At 38.5% G+C, this 26,115-nt stretch overlaps 1 protein-coding gene across 7 annotated transcripts in view; it reads right to left on the bottom strand.

Annotated features, from left to right (window-relative positions):
• The window catches only part of ATP2B1 (ATPase plasma membrane Ca2+ transporting 1), a 93,387-nt gene that overhangs the window by 12,679 nt on the left and 54,593 nt on the right, over nt 1-26,115 (bottom strand). For all 7 annotated transcript variants that reach the window (XM_066634606.1, XM_066634612.1, XM_066634611.1 and 4 more), the window contains 14 exons: nt 22,495-22,926; nt 19,403-19,600; nt 15,225-15,479; nt 15,019-15,144; nt 12,401-12,544; nt 10,313-10,351; nt 9,623-9,778; nt 8,712-8,926; nt 8,046-8,288; nt 6,459-6,700; nt 3,336-3,573; nt 2,148-2,327; nt 1,980-2,067; nt 1,539-1,645 (listed from right to left, as the gene is read on the bottom strand). In XM_066634606.1, the coding sequence (XP_066490703.1) occupies nt 1,539-1,645; nt 1,980-2,067; nt 2,148-2,327; nt 3,336-3,573; nt 6,459-6,700; nt 8,046-8,288; nt 8,712-8,926; nt 9,623-9,778; nt 10,313-10,351; nt 12,401-12,544; nt 15,019-15,144; nt 15,225-15,479; nt 19,403-19,600; nt 22,495-22,699 (2,436 nt within the window). In that variant the 5' untranslated portion in view covers nt 22,700-22,926. The remainder of the gene's footprint in view (nt 1-1,538; nt 1,646-1,979; nt 2,068-2,147; nt 2,328-3,335; nt 3,574-6,458; nt 6,701-8,045; nt 8,289-8,711; nt 8,927-9,622; nt 9,779-10,312; nt 10,352-12,400; nt 12,545-15,018; nt 15,145-15,224; nt 15,480-19,402; nt 19,601-22,494; nt 22,927-26,115) is intronic.

The raw sequence follows: 26,115 nt of genomic DNA, 5'->3' as shown, positions 1-26,115 counted from the left end.
TCTAGTTTTGGAGACACAGCATAGCCTCTTTAGTAAATTGTTCAAGCAACTTCCTCATGAGGAAGCCTACATCATGGCTTCCTCATGAGGAATCTGCACTAAAGAGGCTATGCCATGTCTCCAAAACTAGACGTGATAGGGCAAAATTGATGCAATTTTTGGAATCAGCACCCCAAATTCATATCAAACCACTATGAGGTTTGGGAAAAACTTTTCTGACCCTCAATTTTGTAGGCCTGTGTAATCAATAACTGTTAAGAGAATGCATGTTTTAAAAAGCTTGTAGTAGTTAATCTTTAATCCACTAGGTGTCACACTAATACAATTCCTGGACTACTTCGTGTACATTAAACAAGTTCCTTCAATTCTAGAGCAGGAAGGCATGGAGGTTTTGAGATGAGGCATGATTTCTTACTGCTGGCAAGAAAAAGGCTATAAGCTACAGGTTTCAAATGATAAAGTCCATGCAGTTTTGAAAAGCTGCCAATGGTAAAAGAAAGCATGTTACAGACATCCGGATATTCAGCAAAATAGCCATTTTTGTTTTGGCGTTGTTTCTCAAATTGTAATCAGCAGAACAGGAAGGTCTGACCTTAAAATACGGAAAAGAAATGGTACAGGAGATACCTACAAGCTCAGTCTCCTACAGGTGTACCCTGGTGGACTAGTTTCTACTCCTTGGAAAAAAGTGTTAGTGTTGCATATTACGAAGAGACATACGTAAAAGCATGCAAGGTTCAATGTCAAGTAACTGATCTACCCAACACCAAATTCTACAAAGATAAGTTGTCTACACTCATCTTAGTTGCGGTGTCACAATTCTACTGCAACAAGGGAAAGGAAGAACAGACGAAACCGGATCTCAGAATTAGATGCTCAAAAGCAGTATCAATTTTGCATGAACCACATGCAACATCTCACAGTCACTTAACTAAGAAGTGTGGTGGGAAAAAAAATAAGTTTTAAACTATCTCAAGTTCACAGGCATCAATAAAATTTCTCACTCTACAAGGTTTTCTTTAAGTTGTCTATATCACCCACAACATTCTTTCATGTATAACCCTTATAAAACTCTGTTTTGGGTAAATGCATCCCTTTTTCAGTCTTCTAGAAGTCCTAGCTATTTTAACAATTAACTTATCCGAATATTTCCATCATTCACATCAGTTTCTTGTATCATCTTCACACTAAAAATATACCTTTAGGTTCTTAATTTTTAACTATTTTTAGAGTTGAGATGTTGCATTATGATGTCATCACTTTACAGACCTATTCAGCTTTGTGTAGTAAATATTCTGGATCATAATTCAACTCAAAACCGCACGATTAAGGACAAGAATCTATCATATCTTTCCAATAACAAGGGTGAATTGAAAGCCAGGTAGGCAGTTGCAATCAGTTCTGCTTCAAGCATTGCTCTGCATAAACCAGTTTTATTTCAGTTTTTGGCATGGTATCAATCTTCATCTCAAAGCAAGCTAGCAGTTTTAGCTAACAGAGTGACCGTCTTCACCACTTTTTCTAAACAAACTTCTTACCATAGCAAAACCAACATCTGCTTTTTTCAGTGCTGGGCCATCATTGGTACCATCACCAGTTACTGCTACAACTTGCCTCTGTTCTGAAACTGTGCTGTCTATTATACCTAAAATGAAAGCACATATTTGTATTATTGTCAATATCCAAATTTGCAATATATAAAGTTGCAAGTTATGGTCTCCTGCTCCTCAAAACCATTATTCAATCACTGAAAAATTGTTTAGCCAAATATTTAAGTCACTCTTTACAGTTAATTTCTACTAGAAATCTTGCCCTCTATTGCAATTCTCTGCACAGGAGAATTACATGTTGTGAACGACAGCATCTAGCCAGACTGAACATTCAAAATATTAATTTAAGAGTCCTGATCCAAGTTCCCCCCCCCCCACAAAGTTTTTAAAAAGACATGTTTCAATAGGCATTTAAGAATGCACATTTACCTTTTACCAAGGTATGCTTGTCAGTGGGGGAAGACCTTGCAAGTACACGAAGCTTAGGCCAAATTTTATCTATACGTTCTTGTTCTATCTGTAAAGACAAGTTAGATTAGATTTTTTTTATAATTGAAGATTTCAATCAAAAGCAGGCCATTTAGCAGCAAGACTCACCTCTCCTTTCTCATTACGTATTCGTCTGTTGAATTCTTTCCCTTCTAGGCATAAGAAGTCTTCCCCAGGATGCAAAATTCCACATTTTAAAGCAATAGCCCGGGCCGTGTTGATATTATCCCCAGTAACCATACGAACAGTTATACCAGCACGCTGGCATTTTTTAATTGCATCTGGTACCTGATGAGGAAAATAGTTTATACAGAAAAACTTTATTACTGTAGTTCTGCAGTGCAAGAAAATGCTCATTCTTTAGTCACAATACTGGCTCCACTCATTTCAATGTTCAGTACAGATTTTCACCTCTTGCCCTTCAAACTGTACTTCAGCTGAATCTAGTTCAGGATCAGTATTACGCATCATATTATTAGGGATAAAATAGACATAATTCAGTAAATGTACACTTTTAGTCCACTAATGTGCATCAAAGTGGCCACCTGTGTTTGTTGCAATAGCTTGAGACAACCCAATAAACATATCCAACGCTCTCCCCCCCATGACTCACTTTAGAAGAGGTTTAAGGTTAAAGTGGGTCTGGATCCCAAAGCTTGCTGCCCAAGTGATACATAAAAACACTAGAAATAATTGAAACCAAAATCTTATTTTCAGAGATAGCTGATGAGGTAGTAAAGGTAGAAATTGTACTTCTTCAGACAGCAGTACTGGGAAGGCTCAGAGTTTGCGATCTCATTAGGTGGAAGACCTAGACAAGTAGTAACAGATTTTCTAAACATTTTGTAATTTAGGGATTAAACACAAGCACATTGTAAACTACAATGTTTTCAAGTCTATGAACTTTTTTAACTGCTCTAAAGTTGATTTCCAGCATCAGAATAAATTACACTGCAAAAACTGATGAAGGCAGTTTTCCAAAGGGATGCGTGTCCCTGCCTCTGCCTCCCCCTTCCCCCATACAATTATGATGTTTTCTTAGAAATGACATTAGTTTTACCAGTTTTATTACTCATTCACAGAAGGACAGTGAAGGCAGGCTACACCAGCCAAAATGAAAACTGATCTTCTCAGCTTATACTAGATCTTGGGCATTTCACTATTAGCTATAAAGTGGAATCAGCCTATTAACTGTTTAGTATGCTTATAATTTGAGACTGTTAGTGACTCCAGAAAAGACAAGTGGTGAGCACAACAAAGCATGCTCAAGAGAATACTTTGAAGCGTTTTCCCTACCTCAGGCCTCACAGGATCTTCAATGCCTACAACAGCAATACATGTCAGACCAGTGACAATGTCATTTTCATTGTCCCATTCTGGCTCAGGTTCTCCTGCTGGAAAGTCTCTGAATGCAAGACATATGGTCCTGAGTCCCTCAGAGGCCATAGGCTCAATCACAGTTTTTACAATATCATCTCGGTCCCTTGGTCTGAATACTTTCGGTTCACCATTAGCACTCAATATCTTGAAACACCTGAAACATAATGCATGATAGTTAGGGGCTTCGAAATCCAGAACACCTGTTAGATGACATTTACATTCTCTGGATGACACAGACATCCAAATGCTAAACTAAGTCTTTCCAAGTTTCTCAGCACTTATTCTCTCCCCCCCCCCTCTCAATACACACACCCTGCCTTTAGGTTTAAACTTAATCGGGTACTCTCCCCATTCACACTCAGAAGGAAGTACTTTCATGCCAGCACTTCATAAATATCCATCCTAAGTGTGTGATCTAGGCAAGTCACATAATGAATCTGACAAGTCCTCCCATGTACCAGAGTCTTGCTCTTTGCCTGTATGACATGGCCTCGGAGGTGGGAAAATAACTTGTACGTGGGAAGTCCTAAGTGGGACATATTTTGACTTCGGTATAGCCATAGGCCAGCAAGAAGAGTCAGGCTCATAAGAACAGCAAGATCCATTTCAACAAGAGGTGCTGTAGTCTTGTCAAATTTGAATGACAAGTACCTAACTATAAATATGCACAAATAAAAATACACGTTGAGACCTTAATTTGAAATGTCTTCAAATTCTAGAGGTCTCTTCAAAACAAGAGATAATGAGAAGCTGTCTTCTAATAGACCAATCATTCATCATTTACAATTAAGTCAGCAAACAGTAAGATTTTTCACTTGGAACTCACACCAAACAGCCTGAACATTAAGTTCAGAGACCACCACTTACACCAGAGCACTTCCAACTACTTTTTCATTTAGTTTAGGCAAGCTCAACAGCACGCCTGTCACCAACAACCCCATTTTACATATGAGCAGAATGCACCATTTTCTACTGGATGAATATAGTAAAGATAATGCAGACTGTTAAAGAAAAAAACTGGGGAAGACTTTGCTAATTAAATCACAGAAACAGATGAGTTAAAATAGAAGTTTGTTCTTTATGGAGATATCTCATAGTAATAGGCTGTCACTGAACCATATTTATGTAAGAGCATTCATACTGTCTAGTGCAAATTCAATATAGCATTGTATTCAAAGATCATCATCTCTGAATGATCATGATCAAAGATGAAACATCCACTCTAAACACAGATCATCCATTAGACTCTTTTGCAGCTGTTACAATCCCTTAGCAGCAGTTCCCAAAGTGGTGGGTCATGACCCACCACAGGAACCAGAAGCAGGGCATTCCCCCTTAAGGGAATTGACCTTGCTCCAAAGGCAGCAACAGAGCCACATTGATCGAAGCTGTGTCACTACTAAAGGGCTTGTTTTTTACCTGAGGGGCAGAGTCAGCCTCTTGCAGGCTTGAAGCCTCGTGGCTGTGTAAACAATTCTTATCTTCAATCAGCAGCTACTTCCGGTTTTCTCAAAGCGGAATTAGTTGCTGACCAGAGATAAGGGCTGTTTACAAATCCATGAAGGACATCAGAGGGGGCTGCGAGCCTCCAAGAGGCTGGCTCTGCCTCTCAGGTAAGCTCTTTAGTAGTGACAGAGCTGCAATCGCTGCAGCGCTGTCGCTGCCACTGGAACAAGGCAAAAGGACATTGGACGGGGCTGAGAGCCTCCAGGAGTCTGCAAGAGGCCTGCATATGCCACTCAGGAAAAAAAACAAGCCCTTGGTGGGGCAGAGTTGCAATCTCTGCAGCACTGTCGCTGCCCCCCTCCCTGTTCACACAAACGCTTATCTGGTTCCAAAATCCCCTATAGCGGTTTGGAAACCACTGCCATAAAGGAAAGGCTAGTTAAAACCCATCTAGAAAACCTAGTCACACATGAATAGTATTTAAAATGGCAGGAAAGAAGTATATATAAAAAATGTACAATTTTCTCCTTGAGATAAGAATGGAGGATGAGGCAGTTAAAGATGCAATGGTGCGGTGGACAAAATTTTTTGGATATAATGTATCGATGGATGACTGGAAGCAAATTTGGAATATAAATATTAAGATAACTAAAGCAGTGTCTTTTAAAGAGAATTTAAATAGAATGTTTTATAGATGGTATCTAAGTCCAGAAAAATTAGCAAAAATGTATTCTGGGTCATCAAATAAGTGTTGGAAATGTAAATTTGGAATATAAATATTAAGATAACTAAAGCAGTGTCTTTTAAAGAGAATTTAAATAGAATGTTTTATAGATGGTATCTAAGTCCAGAAAAAATTAGCAAAAATGTATTCTGGGTCATCAAATAAGTGTTGGAAATGTACAGAGGTTGAAGGAAACTTTTATCATATGTGGTGGAAAAAGCAAAGAAATACTGGAAAATGATACATAAATTGTTGCAAGAGATATTGAATTGTGTATTACCATTCAAACCAGAAATATTCATCCTAAATGTGACATCAGAAATTAAAGACCAATGTAAGAACTACCTTATTGTACATATTGCTACAGCGGCAAGAATATTGTTTGGATAAAAATGGAAATCTACAGACGTGCCAACTAGAGAAAATTTAATAGACAAAATTTATGAAATAGCAGAAATGGAAGTTTTAACAGAAAGAATGAAAAAGAGATTTAGATAAAGTAAGAAAATATTGGAAGCCTTTTTATGACTGGATAGATAATTTTAGTTAAACAATATTGAGTGTTTTGATAAATCTAAATTTTTAAACTGATAAATATGATAACCTTTGTATTGATGATTATTGTATTTTTTTCAGTCATTTTTTTTTTGTTTTGAATGATGCATGTTGTAATCTAGGGCCAATACCCTCATGTGTAACCTGTGTAGTACCAGCCCTAAGTATAACCCATTTTCCTTACCTATATCTGTAATAAATAAATAAAATATTTTTTAAAAAATAAAAATAAAATGCAAGGAAAGTACCATTTCCGGAATCTAATCAAACATTTAGGACACGATAAAGATCACCAAGAACAAAAGCTAACTTGCTTTTTAAGTACTATCTCCGAGGCACCCTTGCTGAATATCCGGAAGCTGCCATCAGAGTTTTTTAATACAGTACTCATAGATTTTCTAACAGAGTTGAAGGTGTAGACTTTGTAGAGTGCCTCTTCTGGTATTTCATTTCTGACATCTTGATAATCTCGTTTCAAATCCAGAAGCAATCCTAGCAAGGCACATTCAGTTTTATTACCAACATGACGAGGCAGACCACCTTCTTTTTCAGGAGGCTGGAAAGAAAGAATAAATCCTTTGAGAAGCAATTTGCTTCAGTTCACACAATTAATCTGTCTGAGTGAGAAATTGCCAATGACATGATCTACAGTCTCAAAAGCAGTACACTGAAGTTTCACAAGTTATTCGCTGAACTGAGATGGTCTGTTTTAAAAACTTCATTCTGCTTCAGAATAAAGAGTGTGTGATTGCCCAGGGAGCACTTCACAAAAGTAAAAATTTTATAGCAACAATTTGGCTTAAGTCTGAGCACAAGCTCCAAAATTACAAACATTATAAACTTTTTGAGGAACCAGATTAGTTCTCTTTCAAGAGAGTTGAACACTCAAGAGTAGGTCAAAGTCATTTTTGCATCTTTTTGGGGGCATACGACAAGATTCGTATCCACTTATTTTAATATTGGGTATGTGCTTAGGATAACCACCATTTCCACTGAACCAACAAAAAGGAAACCTATGCAGTCTTCTGCATTTGTAGTTTCTTTTCTTTTACAGAAACCTGACAATTTTGTTATGATTACAAATTATAATATGTTGCAGTTGTGTAGACTGCTTTAATACTTGAACCACCAAGCCAGACACAGTCATACAAGGGAAGTCATTCATGCAAGGCGACATGCCACTGGCAGATCAAACTCATTTCTGCCGTCTGGCCCAAGGCTGTAAAGATAGGTGGAGGGGATTTGAGACTTGGCAAGGCGTGTATGGTTGGTGCTTGGCATGTCATTTTAGTCAGTTAAGATAACCATGAAGTACACAGGAACTCTTCCCAATCAGATCAATATTGACAGCTCTTGTCATTTGAGGGACACTAACATACTAGAAATTGTGGCTGCTGGAAAATGTCTATAGATAACAAACATTAGCTATTCAGCTACTGTGTTACACAAACTATCAGTTTTGTGCCTTGATAGTACATTGCTTATCAGTTAGCTTATCCATTATGCTATTTAATTGAAACACAGCTGAATTACAGAAACACACTTTTATTGCATTCTAGGAAACTTACTACTACACTGATATGAAATCTAAAATGCATTAGATTTCTGAAAAGCAGATGCCTTTCCAGTTGTACATATTAACAGCCAGTTTTCAAACCAGAATTCGTTTGACAAAGCTCATTGTCAATGAATGCAGAGATTTAACTGTTTACAGAACTCAGATATATAAATACTGAGGGTGATTCAAAAAATCTACTTGGAAGTTGAATTACTTTCAGCAGGATAGATTTACACACATGCTTAATTCTTCTGTTGAAATGAACAAAAGGTAAGAGTGCTTAACTTTGACTACATTGTGTTGTGTTGAAAGTTAAGGCGTAATTGTTAAAATCTATACTTACCAGAATTTTGGAAGTATAAGCAGAATTAACAGAGATTCCTGTTACAAGGTATGACAAAGTTTTCTCAGGTATAGCCGATGCCTCTGGAATTTTTTTATAATGTTTTTCACTGATGTAAGCCTGAACCACTGTCATTCTATTCATTGTCAGCGTTCCTGTTTTATCTGAGCAGATGGCTGTTGCATTTCCCATTGTTTCACAGGCATCTAGATGTCTGACCAAGTTATTATCTTTCATCATTTTCTATAAAAAACACGGACTAAAGTCAATGCAAGCAGAATTAAATACAATTTTTGGAATTTACTTGTCATTGCGCATGCCAGAGCAGATGTTCCTATGCAAGTTCACACTGAAAATCTTAAACTGTCTAATTATATAGAACAAAATATCAAGCAGCAGAATGCACCTCCTGTAAGACAGTCATGGTAACTAACCTAATATTATTAGTGCTTGGAAAAGGGTTATATTTACTGACTAGTGAGTATTTTTGATGCCGACTGCTTGTGAACACACACATTACAGCCTACAAAAGCTATACAGGACAAGTAATTAAATCAACCCTAGGTATTTCAATGAACTATTGCTTTCATTAAAAGAGTTTCTATGTTTATAGTCCCCTGTGGCATATAATGTACTAACAACTCGTGTGTTGTTTGTCACACATACCTTCACAGAGTAAGCCAGTGAGATAGTAACAGCAAGTGGAAGGCCCTCTGGAACTGCCACAACCAGAACAGTAACACCAATGATGAAGAACTTCACAAAATACTGAATATATATTGGTGTACATTCAGCAAGCCAAGGTCGTTGCTGGACCCAGAAGGTATCGATTACAAAATACAATACAAGAATGATGACTGTGACTGCAGACATCAGCAATCCTTTCATCAAGAGAAGAGAGCCAGTTAATTCCTTTATTCTACAGACATCCTCTAAAAATAAGTCTTCAATGCTCATGTCCAATTTAAATAAGATTTACAGTTAAATCATTCTTTTCTTCACATATTAAATGCTCAACTGCCGCTAACAAAATGTGGGGAAAGCATTGATGAGAAAGTAGAACCTGGATATCTATTTACTAGGAATTTACTACTCCTAGGAAGTATAAGAAGCAAGGAGCATTAAATAAAAGGAAACATTTAAGTAGTAGTATGTTGGAGGCAGAGAAACTCAAACAGGTTCCAGTTGCAAATACAAAAATAGTATATAAAGGCAGATTCAGGAAAGGATATAGGACAGTGGGTGGGTGGAAGGGGAGGCGCAATAGAACATTCCATTAAAAGGAGATGGATTTTTTGAACCGAGATGGGAGGAAAGACAAGCACAGCCCTGAACAGGTTTTCCCAGGTGACACAAAGAAAACCTTTGCTGATACAGAGCCCCCCTGTACTACTACGACTGCTGTAAAATGCTGATGCTTGACAAACATTTCAAGAGCACCAAGTTAACATTCAAATGCACATGTGCTCTGGTCAGAGTTCTGTATTCTCTCTAGCGTGATATGGCCTGCTACAATTCAAAACAAAAACAAACAGTACACTTTAGGATACCATTTCCTTCCATGGAAAGAGCCATACCTGCTTTGCCAATCTGAACTGCTAACTTTGTGAGCTTCCCCTGCAGAACAGATTTCTCTTTCTTAGGCATGTTGTTTCTTTTTTTGTCATCTCCATCAGTTCCATCTTCACTTTTCAGGGGCTGCATTTCCATAGCTGCACCATCCTGAGCTTTTGCTAAATTTAAAGAAGCAACACACATATATGAACCACCCCACAATGCAAGAGGTCAGATCAAATGAGATTGATCTACACATCTACAGGATTAAGTCTATTCTGGTGTTCAATTGGAGAAACCAGGTTTTAGGCTTGGATATCAAATTCAATTAACTCTAAGTGGCCAAAGAATCTGAACATCTTATGGTATCAACTCAGGAACTCAAGGTTCCACAAATCCATAGACTCTTCTGAGTTTAGCAAATTGCAGAAAAGGTAAGAGGAAGTGTCTTCACCATCTTCAATTTTGTGAAATAGGGAAAGAGCACAACCATGTCATCTACTCTCAACCTTCACAATGGGTTAAGGGCATGTCAGTATATCTAGCAATTTACGAAGTCTTAATTCAATCATTAGAGAGTGCTTTATAAAACTTATCTTAAGATCGGAATTTTGTGTTTGAAAGTATTTGAACTTTGTTCACATGTTACTGTAAACCTACCACATGAAAATACATAAATTATTTCAGTAGTAATCCAGAGTAACATTCATTACCTTTATTTCTATTTTCAATAGTGCCGTCTTGTTTTTTGCCTATAAACAAAAATAGATAGCTTTCAAAAATATAGGCTCAAAAGTTATTTAATGCTTCATTACCCTTTTTTTATAATCTCTAAAGGACAGTTGTGGAATGTTAACTGCATGAAAAGGTTACCTTTTACGAACCTCTCTTGTAACTGGGAAGACAACTATAAAGGACTCACTGCCACACTAAACTAAACCAAGTGCTTTAAACAACTGGAAACAATCTAATCATTTCAGGTTAGATTTGTATGTTGATCTAAACTCAATTTAAAGTTGCTGTGAACAGTAGTCTACAAACCAGAGTGCATTATAAAGTTTAAGTCTGTTGTAAGGTAATGACAATGAAGGTGATAGGCACTTTAAAAATGCAACTAACCAAAGCTCTAAAGAGGATAAACGGGTAAGAGTTGCCTTGTGTTAGAATCCTTGGTATCCCGACTGAAGACTCAATATAAAAAAAGCACACCACACAGGAATGCAAAGGAGAGAAAGCCAAATTTCAGAATGTGTGTCTCGAAGCTATGCTGTATACTCAAAGCCAAAGCCTTGACTCCCTTCAGTTACTTCTTAGGCTGCAGCCTCCCGCTTGGTGGTAACATGGTGATAGAAATGGGGGCTACTTCCATCATAAATCTCCAAACTCAAGAGGTGAGGGTGCCTCTCACCATGCAGAACTGAAATTCATATATTAGTATTGCTGGCCAAATGCAAGTGGTACCTCCTCCTTGCTGAATCAAAGCTAGGATACACAAAAAGGAACTACAGAGACAACACAATTCCCTAACCAGGACTGTAGGGTATTGATGACCATATTATCCTCCCTAGGTGATGAATCCCACGGGAGAGCATGACCTCAAGTAGGATATCTGAAACAGAAGAGCACCCATATGATGGCATCCAGGCAATGAATACCCAATTCCAGAAGCCAACTTCTGACAAGAGTTATACAAGTACTAAATTACCTTGATTAAACAGGCAGATTACAGCTGAAATTTTTTGAAACTTAATTCAGATTTTTAAAATCCATTTTATTTACTTAGTTCTGCAACTGTAAGGATACGTAACTGGATCATCTCTGAACTGCACATTTGCTACATTCAAATTTTTTTTTGTTAAGAGGAAACCATTTCAACATGAACTGCTCTAAATCTAGAAAGTAAGTTAATAACTACTTTTAACTGTGACAATTTACTAGATTCAAATCTTTTGTAAAAAAAATGTCTTCCAGTGTTTACCTGCTATATATGCTGCTCACAAGCTGCAGTTTACTACAACTGACATTACAACATGAGATCGCAAAAAAAAATCTTTACCCAAAGTGCTCCCAAGTTGTCCTATATAAAGTCAAACAGTTGGCACTTACTAGTCTATTACAAAAAGGGAGCAGAGACAATGCAAAGGCAACACACATCATGAAAGGGGTAACAGCACAACCACCACAATATAAACTTAAAAGGTAGCATATATCCTTTTCAGATACAAACATTCAGGATTTGACTCTTCTTTGATGTGTTCTGCAAATGTTCACGATAATCTGACAAACCTCACTTAACAGTATCACTAGGCTAGGATGTGTTAAGAGCACAAGTGCAAAATACTGATTGTATTAGAAGTGGCTAGCAGACTGTCAGCTCAATCTGGTCTAGAAGGTTAACTTGAAATAATTCAGAGAGACAGGAATTCCTCAATTTAGTTTTTCAACTCATCGGTCAAAGAAGGCGAGCACAAAATCTACATAATTTTTTGTACCTGCCTAAGATGTCATCCTGTATTAACACATGGAAATATTTTTTTATAGCAGCAATTAACCAGTGTGCCATGAATGGTCCCCAGGTGTGCCAGGAGATTTTGGGGGAAAAGGCATTTATTAATCGGGTCATTGGGAAATGCGAATCACCGGCAGCACGGTTGTGCCTCATCAACTGTCAAAAAACTGATGGAGTGCCCTGAAAATTTTAGTGCCTTGTCAGTGTGCCATGAGATGAAAAAGATTGAAAATAGCTGCCTTACAGAATAAGTTATACATATTATGGATCCTAAAATGGACGTTTTGCTTACATTTCTTCTCCTTTTTCTCTTTTTCCTTCTTTTCCTCTTCTTCATCACCTCCAGCACCAAGTAAGGTAAAGATAATTCCAGTCTGTGAGTTTATGCCTACAGCAGTAACCACCATCCTTCCTGATCCTTCCATTACATGAGTACCTGAAATGCAGAAACATTCATATTTATGAATAGTAGATTTCTTTCTAATGCTAAGCACAGCTTCAAGAGTGCATTTTAGTCAGATCAGTGACAGGAAACAAGTGAAATAAACAGTCCCTGAGCACTTATGTCCTGCACAGATTGGGCCCTGCACAAGGGGAGAAGTTTTCCTGCTCCCTCCCCATGCAAGTGCAGAGACAGACAACTGATCAACACACACCTAGCAAGCTCCATAGCCAAACAGATTTTGAAGTCCATAATCTGAGTGTTTTATGCACTTATCAAAAACTAGGATATTTCACATGGTGGCACATGTACAACAGTTGGTCATCTGGAAGACAGCACATACAGGACATAAGTGCTTTTCCTGTGATGGCACAGAAGACTTGAACTGTACGTTATCATGACAGGGGCTTATTCTAAGTTGCAGAGGCTATTCTGGTAAGAGTCATACAAGTACAGTAGCATAACAAGGTAAGTCAACAGAACTGTGGAATTTAAGCTGATCAAGATCAATGATAAAATGTTTCTTTCACACTGCTATGGTAGGACAAGTCCATCTGGTATATGGGCAATAGCTAGAGAAGTTATGTTTTACAAGAAATAAGGAGATGAAATTGTGAATTTTTCAAATTATAAAGATTATTCAAAACATTCCATGCTTTTCAGAAGTTATGAAACGTTTGTCAATTTTTAATAAAATGGGGAAAAACTTGCTTAGCTGGAGATAATCTTGCATAGCACATAGGACTTGGAACTTTAGCTAGTTTACTTTCCAACTTGGGCATAGCAATGAGCACCAGAAGATCCTGTTCACTTATTTGTGGACAGGATCAACGTGCTAGGTCTGTAAAGGCTTGCACAACAGCTTTGAGATAACGGATTTGCATGAATTAGTCCAATTGCCTTGTACAAATGCCTGTTTTAATGCTCTCAGATTCCCTGTGTTCCTGGCAGAAGGGTCTGATTGGGTGCTTGTATCATGTTTACTGTCCAGCAGAGGCACAAGCAGATACACACACACACACACACCCCACTGAACTCTAGTACAAAAGTTTCAGCTTGCAGGTTTTGGTGATTACACCTTGTTGACATGCCATTTGACTTTGCATATTAGCAAGCACACTAAAGGCCCATGAGAGAACACCGAGGTAATGCTTGGAAGATGATAAAACAAGATGCATGGGTAAGGCTAATTAACAGGTTTTTATATCCTGCAATAACATGAGCAGGCACTGCAGAATTGTAGTTCACATGATCATTCAAATTAAGCACACTGTACAAAGGTGCAGTAAAAGCTTGCATGCCTATGTGTGAATGGGTGCATACATGTACATAATCTTTCTATCCCACAGCATACAAAGAACATTCCTACACTGACTTATGAATGGGACTCAAATGAGCTTTCTGCCAAAACAGCTGACAATATCAGTGCAGTAGTTTCCAAACTGCAGGTTGGGACCCACTAGTGTGTCGCAATCTGATTTTTGGTGGGCTGTCAAAGGGTGATGGAAAGATCAGATTGCCTCAACCCCTGAGGTTATTCAAGAAATCAGATACAGCAGCTATTAATTAGCCAGCTAAAAGGTCAGCTCCTGCAGTTTGCAAGCATGTGTAAATATAGAGAGATAAATGATTGAGGGTCTTTTTCTGATTATTAATACTTTTAAATAATAAAAAATAATACTGTCTAGATTTCCTTCTTAAAAGTCTGGTAAACCTAGGTTAGTTCCGATACAGTGTCATTTTAAAAAGTGGGACCTGGTGCTTAAAAGTTTGGGAACCACTGTACTAGTGCCTTGTTAACAGTACTCTCTCTCTCTCCTAACTCCCAGTTCAAAAACAATTTTAAGGATCAAGTGCACAACCTACGAATAGGAAACTGCTGCTATTGTACTCATATCTATCTCCATAATTGGTTTTCATTTTGAATCCACAACTACTTTTTGGCTCCAACAGGAAGTTTTCAAAACCACCAACTGGGCTTCCTAATGAAGAACCTTCTGAAATATCTTGCAGTTCAAGAGCACAAGTACTTTTGAAATTAAGCAGGTAGCTGGTACAAAACACAGTGGCCTTTTTATGCAAGAAATATATTTGTATTAGACCATTGATTCCTATAGTTCAAATTCAAGGGAGACTTTTGGACCCATAAATTTCCCAAATATACAATTGCAAAGACCATCTGCTCTGAGCACTGTTTAATCATTATTCAGAGTGCAGACACTGCAGATACACACTCAAGCTTAGACTAATCACATTAAGGATCTTGTAGTTGTCTGAAACCCTACCCATTATCAAGACTCATCTTTTTGGTTCTGAAGTTAAAACCATGATATATAATAGCACTAGTTCTCTGGGATCTTTGTCACCTGGGAAGATAGTGTTTCACATAACCTAGTTCTAGAACTAGGAAACTCTGTCCCATTTCCAAATACTTTATGTCAGATTCCAGCTAACATCTGATCACCCACCTGAGAGCAGCATAGGATCTCGATCCAACATCTTCTTAACATGATCAGATTCTCCAGTCAGTGAGCTTTCATCAATTCTGAGGTCATTTCCTTGTATAAGTACACCATCTGCTGGCAAAAGGTCACCTAAAAAGAATCCAGAGCTACATTTAACATACACTTAATAAACCAGAAAAGATACTTGTAACACAAATGAGTATATTTACCATATTTGACTTGTGCAATATCGCCAACAACTATGTCAGCTATAGGTATCTGGATGACTTGGCCACCCCTGATTACAGTAAACTTCTGTTCTTGTTCGATGCGGCTCTGCAGCCCCCTAAATTGCTTCTCTTTACTCCAGTCATTGAATGCTGTGACTAATACCACACAAACAACAGACAAGAGGATTGCAGCTCCTTCAATCCAGCCTGTTTCACCTTCTTCTTCTTCTTCACCAACTGATACTGTTCCACATACTGCAGGAAGCAAACAAACAGTCAGTACTTTGCATTCAGATCTTAATCTCTATTTTTGCCTGAAATCTGCAACTAAGTATCAACCAAACCTTGATTACTTGTTGCTCAATTAAACATCCTTATATCAATAATAAGCACACATGCTTATTCAGATATTATCTTTGTTCCAAGACAGCAGTACAAAAAAGGGTATAATATATACAAATTAGAACCATATTTAACGAACTCCATTTGTTTAGATATTATGTAGTAGGTATATCATGAGACTGCTGGGGTGAAATTACATAGATAGGTTTAACCAGAAAGTGGATTGGAAGCAGTCCTTTTCCTTTTAAATAAGGACCCTGATAGAACTGTGATGTGCTGTGAGGGGAGAAGCTAACACGTTCTGCTCTACTGTGAAGTGTCTATCCCTCTGCCCCAAAAGGCCATTTGGAGTACATCACCATTTTGGGGGAAATTTTAAGCATAAACACTAGTCAAGGGGAAGCGTTAACTGTCGCTCACAATGTTCCACAGTTTGGGGTTCTCGGCAGCTGCTTCAAAAAAAACAGAGGTTCACTTCCTGATTAAAAGCATCTATCATGATGGGTTTCTCAGCTAAATCTACAATTGGCCCTAAACCTACAACTGTTGTATGTAACATAATAGTAGACAATTCGGATTACAATTTAAACAAGAGGTAAGAACATTTCCATCTCTAGAGTAGGGTGTTGTGTTGATAAGGAAGAAAGTTGTTCTTCCACTAAGACTCTTTTTCTGAATTCATCAGTTCCAAACTCTCATTGTTTTGCTATTTGCTCTGTAATACACACCAAGAGTGAGACTTCAGAAACTTGACTCCAGTTTTAACGTGTTTTACAAAATTGCCTCCCTATGTTTCCATGCCCTAAAAACAATATACCAGGAACAGAGCTGCCTTCAGCTACATATGATGCAGAAGGAGTACTGATATGAGTTTTGATGAATTTGCATGGTGCACACTTCTTTCCTGTAGCCTAGAACAGAAAACCTAGAACAGAAAAGCAAACCAACTCTAACTCCTCATTGTGATAATGGTACGTTTTACACTTTTAAACAGGGCAGAACATCTTCCTCAATCCAACTTTTAGCAAATATAGGCCCATCAAAAAATGCAGCACAGGGACACATGGCTACATTGTCAGAATATTGCAGTGCAGGTCCAGCCTTGTTATACACTGATTTTTTATACACGGATTTGACTCAACACGAATGGCCACTGCAAATGAGAAGGAATGTGCTGATCTCAGGAGAAGGGGAAAAATGCATCCCTTTAAAATCAGTTTAAAAAAAACTGAACAGTCCTGTAACAATAGCCTCGTCAATGAGAGAGAGAGAGAGAAGCTGGCTGACAATCAATCCTTCTCTCTCTCCAGGTGACCCCTCTCTTCCCCGAGCACCTGAAAGAAAGGTGATCACTTTGCACTGGTGAAGGGAGGGACTGAGTGAAGCGCCTTTCTAAGCTCTTGGAAGACAACTGATTGATGGATTGTCTTCTTAATGACTCTTATCTTACATCACCAAGGTCAGCAAGGCTGTTTTTAAAACACCGGAGCAAATAAACTTTGTTTTATTAATTGATTTGCTATAGTGCGTTTTTTGCGTGAGTGCCTGGAACAGAACCCATGCGAATAATGAGGCTCAACCTGTAATGGCAAGTTTTTATACCTAAATACAGAAAAAAATTGATGCTAGGACACTTTTTAGAAATGATTTGTTAATGCTTCCATTATATTTGAAACAACTTCAAATCAGTTTCTGTCCAGACCAGGGGTGCCCAAACCCTGGCCCTGGGGTCACTTGCGGCCCTCAAGGCCTCTCAATGCGGGGGCCTCAGGGAGCCCCCAGTCTCCAATCAGCCTCTGGCCCTCCGGAGATTTGTTGGAGCCCACACTGGCCCGATGCAACTGCTCTCAGCATGAGGACGACTGTTTGACCTCTTGTGTGAGCTGAGGGATGAGGGCTCCCTCCACTGCTTATTGTTTCACCTCTGAGATGCAGTAGCAGCAGTAAAGGCCAGCCTTGCTTTGTGCAAGGCCTTTTATAGGCCTTGAGCTACTGTAAGACCTGCATTCATATAAGTTCATCTTTAATGTATTCATTTATGTAAACTTATGTAAAATTTATTCAAATTTTTGTAAATTATGTAAATTAATTCTTTTTTTCCCCAGCCCCCGACACAGTATCAGAGAGATGATGTGGCCCTCCTGCCAAAAACCTGGGACACCCCTGGTCCAGATCAACAGTCATGGTTTAACTCGTTCAACTTTCTATCTGGATTTACTTTATTCCGGCAAATTTTAAACACAAAGGTTAAGCAGGATGTAAATTGTCAGTTCCCTGCCAAATGAAGAAATGCATTAAGTACATATTTTAAATTTGAATATTCAGTATGAATCTTTTACATACAAGGCTAACTGACAACTCAATTATGAAAGGGTGCACCTATGTCCAAGAATTAAATTCATTGTGAATATAGGTTGAAAATTATAACGGTTCTATCAAAAGAAGCACATTCACCTAGCAGATGCCCAGTATGGGGATGGAAGACTACAGTTTTTTAAAAAGCAGAGGTATCTTGCCTTTCCGTTGTCCTATACCTTCACAATTTCTTTATCCTATGCCAGAATAATAATTCTACACATCTGGGCATCAAAGTCTTACCTTCTCATCTACAATGTGTAGATGGAACCCATGGATGAACTGAAGAGCCCCTGTTGCATACACTCAGAATATTGTACATCATTCACATTAACCTTTACTTGTAGAAATAAATTTGGTTCAGGGATATACTGGGTACATGTTAATTTCTATCCATAGTCCTCATTTGCCTGGCTTCAGATGCTGTTTTTGGAGGTGGACTCTCCTTGGTCACTCCTATACTAAGAGATGGGTGTAGTATAATGTTTAACTCTCTTGGATCTCAAATGTTTGATAATACTGCCCATAGGACTGGTGCAAGACTTCCTGACACTTGAGGCAGCATGCCAAATGCTGCCTCCCTTTACCCAAAGCGCCAGTTTCTGCTGCCACTTACCAACTTTCTAGCACCATACTACTGTCCCCATTCTTCTTCCTCTCTGCTCTTCCTATTCTAATCTAGGGTGGACTGAGGAAGAGTGGAGGGCAAGCAGGCAGTCATAGATGGGCACCCCCATCAATGTGCTGCCTGATGTGACCAGCTGGCCTCAAGGGTGGGCTAGCTCCTATATCCTTCTGGATCTCTGATCTGGTTATATACATCTATTACTGATCTGCTGCTATCCTTCAGGTAGGTCTCGGGGTAGTGCTAGGCAGCTATTGCTCTACATCCAATTTGAAACCATGAAACATGAAATCACAGAGAGGTTATCAAAAGATCAAGGTGAAGACTACCATGCCAACGTCACCAGTTTTTTACTGCAAAACTAGGTGACATGTTTAAAGGTTCAACAGGTATCTGAAGTCAGTGATCAACTGGATAAGGGTGAACAGATTGAAGTTTTAACCAGGCAGGACAGATAAATGATGTTGAGTGCTACTGTTGGAGGAAGATTGTGGTCTCCTGGTTATATGCACTGTTAATTGAAGGTAATAAACACTGTAAAGGAAAAAAAAATCAGCTGACAATTCATGCTGCCTTAGTTATTGCCTTGCTTTCTAAACTGAATTCAAGACAAAACTTTTAAAAAGTCACAAAGCTTTTCATCTTATAGCAGTTTCAAGAGATGCATATATACAGAGATGTTTATCTGGCTCAAAAGAAGTACTGACAGTGCATTTGCATGCCACACAATTGTGTCTCATGTTCTTTCAACAGTTCCTGGAGATCCAAAATGTTATAACTTCTGAATTACCACTTCAACACATATTTCAAATTACATATACATTAAACAAAAGTAGTCTCTCAGTTGTTTACTTACAAGCTTCATTCCCTCCTGGAGGTCGGTAAAAAGAAAGGCCCAGTGATACTATGGCTGCAATTTCTAGAATAATTAATGTAACATCCTGCAGTGCTTCCCATACTAACTGAAGAAATGTTTTTGGCTTTTTAGGAGGTATAAAGTTCTTTCCAAACTCAGCTGCTCTCCTCTCTATATCTGCTGGGTTTCCACTTAAGCCTAGATATTAGAAAGAGAAATTCATTTTAGAATAGTTTACTGTCATCTGTACATCACCTAACAAAAGTTAAATACTTGGTTTCCCAAAAAATCCAAGTACTGTATGTTTGTTTTGTATAAAAATGGAACACATAATCACTTGGTTCACTTCCCTATATTCTCTTTGCCATTCTAACTGCAGCTAAAATAAAATTCCTGTTTCTTGCAAGCCTGAATATTGCAGCCATGAATATAGAAGTCTAGGAAACCCTGATATCAGAATACATAAAATGCAGTATATAACATTGAATATATGTCCCATACATACAGGACAGTTCAAACAACAATCGCCTCAGTTATGTGCCAGTGGACTAGCCTGCTGGGGTGAGGAAAAGTACATGCTACACTTCCCCCTCCAATCCACACAACTGGGAGACAATCTGAATATTGTCCAGATTGGTTCATAGTGCAACAAACAAGTAGGCCAACATACTGACTAATTCTGAGGGTAGGGGAATGTGCTTATTACATCTGCCCAGCCTAGAAAGGAATTAGGTCCTCCCAGTTCAAACCCCCCCCCCCCCGTCTGCATTTGCAGGAAACATCACTTAGCAAGACCTTATGGCCAGTAAGATTTTGTATTTCTGTTGTCAATGTTAAAGTATCAACTGGAACAAGCCCAGATCCCTCCACTGCATATGTTATTGGTTTCATCTGTAGTGCTGCTGCCAAGACCAGTCAGTCTTTTGAGACTTTTTCCTCATCCAAATTTCAAGATGGGGGTATATACATAGCATTCCTACATGTACATACATACAACATTTGTGAAGAACTTGTGCTTCACTTTGTGGAAACCATCAGTGACTCCTGAAAGGTTCTCCAATATTTAAAGATGTTAGTTGAAGCATGACTGTCCCCTTCTTAATTACCATCTCTATTAAAGAAATGGAAGCAGTGCTTTCAATCAGCACAATACAGATTAGACTTTGATAACTGGGGAAACTGCCTTCAGTAGGGGACTTCAAAGTTCTGCCTAAGTGGTTTACAGGAATAACTGGAGCAGAGAATTTAAAGAAGTCTCTTTATCACTTAATGAGAAGATCTCAACAAGCTATGTGGAAAAAGGTACATCCTGCCTCACATAACCATACTATTAAATAAAGGCCGCAATCCTAACCCACTTTCCAGCACTGATGTAAGGGCAATGCAACTCCAAGATAAGGGAACAAACATTGCCTTACCTTGAAGAGGCCTCCATGACCACCCCCCAATTGCAGGATGCAGCACATGTCCCCAGTGACACAGCTATGCCAGTGCTGGAAAGTGGGTTAGGATTGTGCCCAAAATTAGTTAATAGCAATTGTACTTCGAGGACTACTACACACATAATAATAGTAACCACCACTACTAGTTTCCTGCTACAGGAAGGTTTAGCTACCTTCCTTAATCAGCAAGGGGGGCAGGGAGTGTTTTCCTGCTTCAGGTTACTGCAGTATCCCATTACAGCAACAATCTCTTCTACTGAGACATTAAGCAATTACCCAAAGAATGTGAAAATGCACCCGCCAATAGTACTTGTTTCATAGCAAAGATTGTACCACCACATAACAGAGAAGGATGCCTTTACTGGAGGCACAGCTTAAGGGTGGGGAAAAAGTTCACATCTGATAGAATTAAGCATGTCGGATTTGCCTAGGTATCAAACATTTTAATTTTTGAATTTGCCTAGTCTTTTGGGAAGTCTTGAAGAGGTAACACATAGTGCATACCAATACTATATGCCAGATGTCAAAACAATCACCAAAAAACATTAAAGCTGGCTATAAAACTTTTCTAGGTTTAGGGTCACTAAAACCATTTCCAATTCCACATGACATAGTAAAGTTAGACAGTTTAAGGATGTTATCTCTGTATGCCAGTGGCATCTATCTTACAGAAATACAGTATCTACACCAATAGTACAGTCATACGCTCCATAACACAGCTCCCTTTAGTGCAAATTCAACACAGCACTCTTTGTCCTGGAGTGATAGTCAATCTAATCAATGGGAGCAGTGCATCCTGGGCCAATTAGAATACATTTTCCAGCTACTGAATTGACAATGCATTGTATAAATGCTGTTTCACTACACCCAACTTTTAGAGAACATATTTCCTGTGCTATTGGAAGTATTGCTGTATCTAACACCAGAAAAGTATAACAGGCTTATAAATCCAACCACTGAAGAAGTTGGATCTTGCAGATGAACGTTTTTCCACATGTAGCGGCTCCGCCAACAACTAGGAAACACTGGGAACTCACAATGATGACTGTTTTCCCAATTTACCTAAAGCACTGAAGGTTTCCACTGAAAACCTGCCATCATTGCCAGAATTGAAACTCATTTGAAATACCACCAGTTGTGAAATGACTGAGGTAGAGATTGAACAAATTAAACTTTAGTACATCAGGTTCTTAATGCACAGTGCTTGCCACATTTTTAAAGATAAATTATAAGACTGTCACAAAAAGCATCTTTTAACCATCTTGATTAGATGGTAGTTCCAATGTTCCAGCTTCTGGATATTCCCCTCTCCTGTGCTGAATTCCATGCTGCTGCAAAGTCTCTTAATAGCAGTGCTTTTTCAGAGGAGTTGGGGGATGACTTGCACTCATACACATAGCAGAAGCTTGGGCTGCTGTCCAATATCCTGTCAAGACTACCTTGTCAAGAGCCCAATGAAACCACAAACAGAATACAGCAAATTTGCAACTTACAGTAGGGTTGAGCTGCTGGTCAACTGACCAGCCAAGTATCGTCAACCTACTGTGTATAAGGATTAAAGTCAGGCAACAATGGCTATATCTACACAGCTCCAAGTAGAATACAACAGCCACCTGGATAAACACACACATTCCTTACAATGATCCTTACCTTCATTGGGAGAAGTTTTCAATCTTGTACAGATACCATACACATCTCCATAGCATTCTTGTATTTTATGTAAAGCATCTGCAGCACGCAATTCCATAAGTTCACGAAGCTCATCAACTGTGATTCCAAAGTCTCCATGATTAGACTCTTTTATAGAGTATTTTACACCACTGTATGCTACTGAGTTGTTGGCCATGTCTCCCATGACGTACAGTGTTCAAAAGGAAGAACTTGTTTTCAAGGAGGAAAAGTTTACTTCAATTACTTCCACAAGGAAGGTTAATCCTTCAGACATGAAAACCATCAAAAGAGCAGATAAAAATAACCCAAAGAGAAGAGCAAGCCATTAGACACAGTTTCCAGAAGTGTTATCTTGAGTGCAATCCCATGGTTGGTTCCTTCATTCCACTTCAGACAGAGGGGGAATACAATCTGCAAAAAACAAAAGAACAGCTCTTAGCGGCACAATTCAGTACTGTTTACAGAAAAGTTACACCACCATTCCAAGAGTTAATGTAAATACATAATTGAAAGTGGCGAAACAAAATCTCACGAAACAGTGAGATAACAGAGAAGGTATCGAGACTCAACAGTTCTAATCCTGCAAAATTTAACATTAATCACTTGCTACCAGTTCACTTGGATTATTGACATAAATGTAACACTTTGACAGAGATTGTCAAATGAGCACAGTTACCCACCAATTCATCTGGGTGATCTTGTATTCCTATTTGATGCTTAACTAGTCTGTGCAGCTCATCCAGAGTCAATACTATGACTAACTACAGTCATGCACCAGTTAATTACTGGGATCGGGACTGCAATCCCCATCATCAAGTGGCACTCGATACAATCTGAACACTTCACAGGGAAGGGGATGCTCTGCTCCCCTTGCCTCCAGGGGGTTGTCTGAGCGCTGCTTCTCCAAGGCTCACAACTGAGGGGAAATTGGGCCTCTCGCACAACTTCCAGTTTCACGGAGGAAGCTGGTGATCATGTGAAAGTCGCAATTTCCTCAGTCTGAGCCTTGCAGGGATAGCGTTCGGACGTACACTGCCTCTGGAGGCTCAGACAACCCTCTGGAAGCTGTTCCCCTCGCATTTGAAGGGTGGGGGTGTGCATCCCCAACGATCACGTGACTACACATGGTTGTTGCATATGCGATCCCAACATAAGCTGGTAGGTCACTAAGGGGCACACACCTGTATTTATGATCAACGACCAAAGAACACCATTGTTTACTTCCCATTTTATGGAGGACACCTATTTGCTCCAAAACTACTGGGGGGAAGGTGAGAAGGAAAAGAGGGCAGGGCAGTTGATGTATTCTTTATTAAAACACAATTTTTAAAAAACGTATCTACATACAACATGTAAACATTGGTTTCAAAATTAACCTTTTTGCCTCTTGGCAATGTAAAATTGAGGCATGTCTGTCCATCCCAATACCAAACTTATTACCAAATTCTGACATGTTGAAAGAATTTGGAGCTTCTGTGAAAATAATAAAAAAGAAAACATATCAATATATATTAGAAAAATGTTATTTTGAACCAGAATTAGAAAAAAAGAAAGTAAGAACTAATTTATGTAACTATTTAAGAGAACCAGATTATCCAATTGAATATTTTAAAGACAACAGAGTACCATTCTATCTGTGGGACTTGAGATGGCGGTTATACCACCAAGTTTATGGAGTTTTAGCAGCCAGACCATGGCTGGCAGCCAATGATCAAACTTGAACTCGGATAGCATGTCGAAGACAAACAGTTACAACAGGACAACCTCATACAGAAACAATAGAACATTTTGTTAGTAATTGTATTACAGCAAAAGAAACTTGGACAAAATTAGCAGAAAAAATGGACTGGCCAGATTTGGCCAAACAGAACTGGGAAAATATTGTTTCAGGACAAAACGAAACAGAATCTTTCAAAGGACCAAGAAAGAAGACTACAAAGAAAAGGAAAAGGAATGAAAGACAACCAACTGTGATAAACTATTGGAGTGTTCCCTGGTCAACAGTACGTCTAATAAATTTAATTGTACTATTAGCATTAACGTTTCAAAGAAACAGAGAAATTAAAATTGGAAAAGAAAGTAAAATAAGTAATTCGGTTGAATTTATATTGTTTAAAGTAAACGCATTCAGTAGACACGAAAAAGAAAGAATGTCAGAAACCAAGTGGAAAAAATTTTGGCCTTGGGACCAGGAAACAACTGCTCCAATAACGTGACAGAAAACTGGAAATTGAAACATTTATGCAACCGGTAATGTAACGGATTTTCGCGTACGGGAATGTAAATACAAGGTGTAGTAAGAAAACTTAAAATAAAAAATATATATTCCCAATACCAAACTTACTAAGATTCTGATTGTGAGATGTCAGGAGATTCGATTCATTCCTATGTGAACATGAACATCCACCAGCTAGCACAGCCATGTAAACAATAAATATACAAGTTGGGCATCCCTTATCCAATGTACTTGGAACCAGAAGCATTTTGGATACTGAATCTTCTGTATTTTAGAATACTTGCATATAAATAATGAGAGATCATGGGGATGGGACCCAAGTTTAAAAAATTCTTTTTGTATTTCATATACCCCTTATGCACATGGCTTGAATGTATTTTTATACAGTATTTAATAATTTTGTGCATGAAACAAGGTTTCATGTATATGTGAATCAAGGATATATTTAGAAATAGAGGATACAACAAGTAAAAAAGTCATGTTGGAACTCAAAAAGTTACATATTCTGTATTCCAGAATTCTGGATAAGGGATGCCCAACCTATAGTTGTCTTGTCTTCAGTCACTTGCCTGATTACCATAGCTGCAGGGGTGTGCGTGTCTTAACCTTCTGTGGTGCCTCTGTGAGGAACAGCAGCAGCTTTATTAGCACATGAAGCACAGATAGTGCTTCTTGGCAGCTGGTTCCTGTTTGTACTTTTGTCTTTACAATTTCCATAGGGAATGGCATGCTACAGGTCGTTTTCTGAAGCACTATAAAGACGACAAGTGGCGGCTACCAACCACGGCGGCTGTCAGAATTTGAAACAATGATGAAGTGCTGCTGTCACACAGACACGGCAATTTTTTATGTGTGTGTTTTTTTTTAAAGTGATCTGTTGCTATCTTCGTCAAGGGTAAGTGCCTTCCCCCTATCAGCAGCCAAGAATTTTTCTGAGCAAGATGATTTGTAAGGGCTTAATGACCAGAATGGACGAAGATAACCCTCAAGTAGCTACTTCATATCAGATGCATCAACATCTTAACTACTGTATTAGACATTATCATTTCTTTGAGCTGACGTGTAATTTTTACACAGAACAAGGTTTCAAATCTTAAGGATTTGGACAGGTTCACAAATAAACATAATGCTAACCAGGAAATTACACAGCCTCAGATTATTGCCTCAGTAAATATTTGATTTACTTAATCCACAGAATTCCATTCGGAGATAAACAGGACCCAAAAAACAGAAGTCTCACAATATTACTATTAGTGAAGTTGCTTCCAGTTCGTAGATCAGAAACATGTGATAGCTGAATTTATAAGAACCAACATGAGAAAAAGCCAACAGATGCCAAATATTATCCCGTTTAGGCAGATACA

This window comes from Tiliqua scincoides, chromosome 7 (assembly GCF_035046505.1).
Source record: "Tiliqua scincoides isolate rTilSci1 chromosome 7, rTilSci1.hap2, whole genome shotgun sequence".
NCBI classification, from domain to species: Eukaryota; Metazoa; Chordata; class Lepidosauria; order Squamata; family Scincidae; genus Tiliqua; species Tiliqua scincoides.
Note: the sequence above shows the minus strand (reverse complement) of the source record. Positions and strands in the feature narration are given on the sequence as shown.